This window comes from Anopheles aquasalis, chromosome 2 (genome assembly GCF_943734665.1).
Source record: "Anopheles aquasalis chromosome 2, idAnoAquaMG_Q_19, whole genome shotgun sequence".
Lineage (NCBI taxonomy): Eukaryota > Metazoa > Arthropoda > Insecta > Diptera > Culicidae > Anopheles > Anopheles aquasalis.
The window spans coordinates 47,045,001-47,047,500 of NC_064877.1; the positions used below are offsets into that span (position 1 = coordinate 47,045,001).

Here is a 2,500-nt window from a genome sequence, read left to right on the forward strand (position 1 = left end):
TGTTGGCCACAATCACTTGACGCTCGCGATTGTCGTAAAAGGCACACACCGGAAGGTTCTGCCCTAGGACAGCGGTCAGCTCCGTGAAGGTCTGCAGCAGTACCCGGTTGCCTACGTCCCAAACCTTCACGATACGCTTCTGGTCGAGACTGTAAATTTTTTCTCCGGCATCTTGGACGAACAGGAACACGATACTTGCCGTATGGCCACTCAGTACCGCCGATGGTTTCTCGGGTCGTCGGATATCCCACAGTCTCAGCTCACAGTCCGGGCCACCGGACACCAGCAGCTCGGTGATGGGTTCGTACGCAAAGCAAGTGACACCCCGTGGCACATGGTACGCAGTTCTTGTGCTACGATTCTCCAGCGATTGCAACACCATCGTAGGAAGCGGCGACAAAGATCTATTCAATCCGCTTCGTCGAGTGAGTGGATTTTCCTCCGAGGCCACAATGAGACTGTTGAGGTTCTCGACATAACGTACCATCCGCACTTGATCTACCACCAGTTGACCATACTCAGTCCCTTCCAGGGGTGGGTAGCGACCCCGGATCACATCCTTCCAGCTGACCCAGGTTACGATCGAAAAGGACTCGCCAGAGTTTACCACTTTACGTTCGGGGTAGAGCTCCAGCATTGCCACGTTACCTTCGCAATCACCCAAGAGCAGCTTACTGGGATGGCCACGCTCGTACCAGTAGTCGAGGGCACTGATTGGATGCGGTAGCTGCTCGATGACAATCTTCAGCACGAACGAACCAGCAACGACTTCGTAGAACCGCAGTTCAAACTCTAAACTGGCCACACAGAATGATCGCTGATCGGGTAGTGGGATCGCATCTAGTAGCCAGGTTTTCAAGCGCTTCAATCGCGACGGAGTGGATCGAGCCTTGAACGATGATTTCCAATCTTTGGTCCAGAAATTGATGACACCTTCTCTCGAGGTCGTGATCCAGTGTCCCTGTGACCAGCTAATGCTTCCATCCTGTGAAAGTACGGGGGTCGATAATCTGCCAACCACACACGACATTCGGGGGCTACTTACGTAGTAAACCATCGGACAAAAGTCTACCCTCGCGATCGTGTACACCTGACGGCCGAGTTTCAGTGCGACCTCTTCGCTGATCGGTGGATCGAGTGATTGCATCACAGCCAGCGGATCGTCGTCCTGGAAACCGAGGATCATATAGCTGAGCAGTTCGTCCCACTGGCAATATTCATCGTGATCCGTGTTGATCTGTAGAAACAGCGTTCGATACTGTTCGTCGGTGTACTGTAGACCGATGGCCGCTAGCACCTTGCGCAGCTCCTCTCGCTTAAGACGTCCATTGTTTCTGGTGAAGATGGTTCGCAGTTGCTCGATCTGCGCGCACGATACGACCCGATGTATTTCACGATCCTCCGGAATTGAAGAAAAGCGGCTCGGTGCCATTCCGACTCGCTCGATCGTTGTTACTGAGGAGCACCAGCGCTACTTGGATTGGACTTGGAAAAGCCATCTCGTCGAATTCGTATTCAATGTGAATTGGTTTTTTTTAACCTTTTTTGTGTGAGAAAGGATTACGGCGATGAATACGCTGCATGTTATTCACTTTTGCAGAAAACCGCAAATCTACTTTTGGTCAACCACGAAAATAGTGCTCGTCCTTTGTGCCATAACCAACAAAACCAACAAACGGCGTAAACAGATGCTCACTGTCAACAACAAAGTAGCCCGACTGCGATTGGTGGCAGAAAAGAGAGGTGCATCGTGATTAGATAACGACGAGATACGGGGCAATCGAGGATTTGTTTACACGCGACGCAACAACGCAACAAACAATTTGTGTAATTTCTTTTTATATCCGGTGAGGAGTCGACACGCGCCGTGGGTGAATCGAAAGGTATCCCCTTCTTTTGGAGTACCGGAACGCAAGACCACACAAACGATGGCCAACGAAAGCAGCCTGTCGGCTTTGACCGTCGGATTCATAGGCGGTGGTAACATGGCATATGCTATCGCCTCGGGATTGCTGAAAAATGGTGCGCAATAATCATCATCCTTTCTTCCTGCACGTGGTGATGATGCTTATATCCGCTATTTCGCCCTCACAGGTATCCTACAACCCGGCCAAATCCACGTCACGGCAACGAACCTAACCACCCTCAAAGAACGTTGGAGCACGCTCGAAGTGACGCATCTGGGGACCGATAACATCGCGCTGATAGAGCGGTGCAGCATCATTTTCCTGTGCATCAAACCACAGATGCTACATGCGTTTCTTGTCGCGATCGACGCCCGCGTACAGAAAGGAGGGAGACCCGACTGTAGAAACAAATTGGTCGTATCGATTCTGGCCGGTGTCACGTTGGATCAATTGATTTCAAAGTTGGCGCCTCTAGGGACCACAACGATCGTTCGCACAATGCCCAACACACCGATGCAGGTTGGGCTTGGTTGTACCGTGTACTGTCCCGACAAGTATGCCATCGATAAGTCCAACGAAGTTGTAAAGGAACT

General features: G+C 51.3%; 2 protein-coding genes across 2 annotated transcripts in view; one reads left to right on the forward strand and one right to left on the reverse strand.

Annotated features, from left to right (window-relative positions):
• LOC126575186 (WD repeat-containing protein on Y chromosome) overlaps nt 1-1,465 on the reverse strand; it is a 3,286-nt gene extending 1,821 nt beyond the window's left edge. The window contains exons 1-2 of the mRNA XM_050235758.1: nt 1,046-1,465; nt 1-985 (exon numbers count right to left, since the gene is read on the reverse strand). The exon at nt 1-985 is cut by the window's left edge and continues 1,054 nt beyond it. Of these exons, the coding sequence (XP_050091715.1) occupies nt 1-985; nt 1,046-1,432 (1,372 nt within the window). The 5' untranslated portion in view covers nt 1,433-1,465. The remainder of the gene's footprint in view (nt 986-1,045) is intronic.
• A 198-nt stretch (nt 1,466-1,663) lies between these two features.
• The window catches only part of LOC126570690 (uncharacterized), a 1,284-nt gene continuing 447 nt past the window's right edge, over nt 1,664-2,500 (forward strand). Inside the window, exons 1-2 of the mRNA XM_050228626.1 lie at nt 1,664-2,022; nt 2,095-2,500. The exon at nt 2,095-2,500 is cut by the window's right edge and continues 447 nt beyond it. Of these exons, the coding sequence (XP_050084583.1) occupies nt 1,929-2,022; nt 2,095-2,500 (500 nt within the window). The 5' untranslated portion in view covers nt 1,664-1,928. The remainder of the gene's footprint in view (nt 2,023-2,094) is intronic.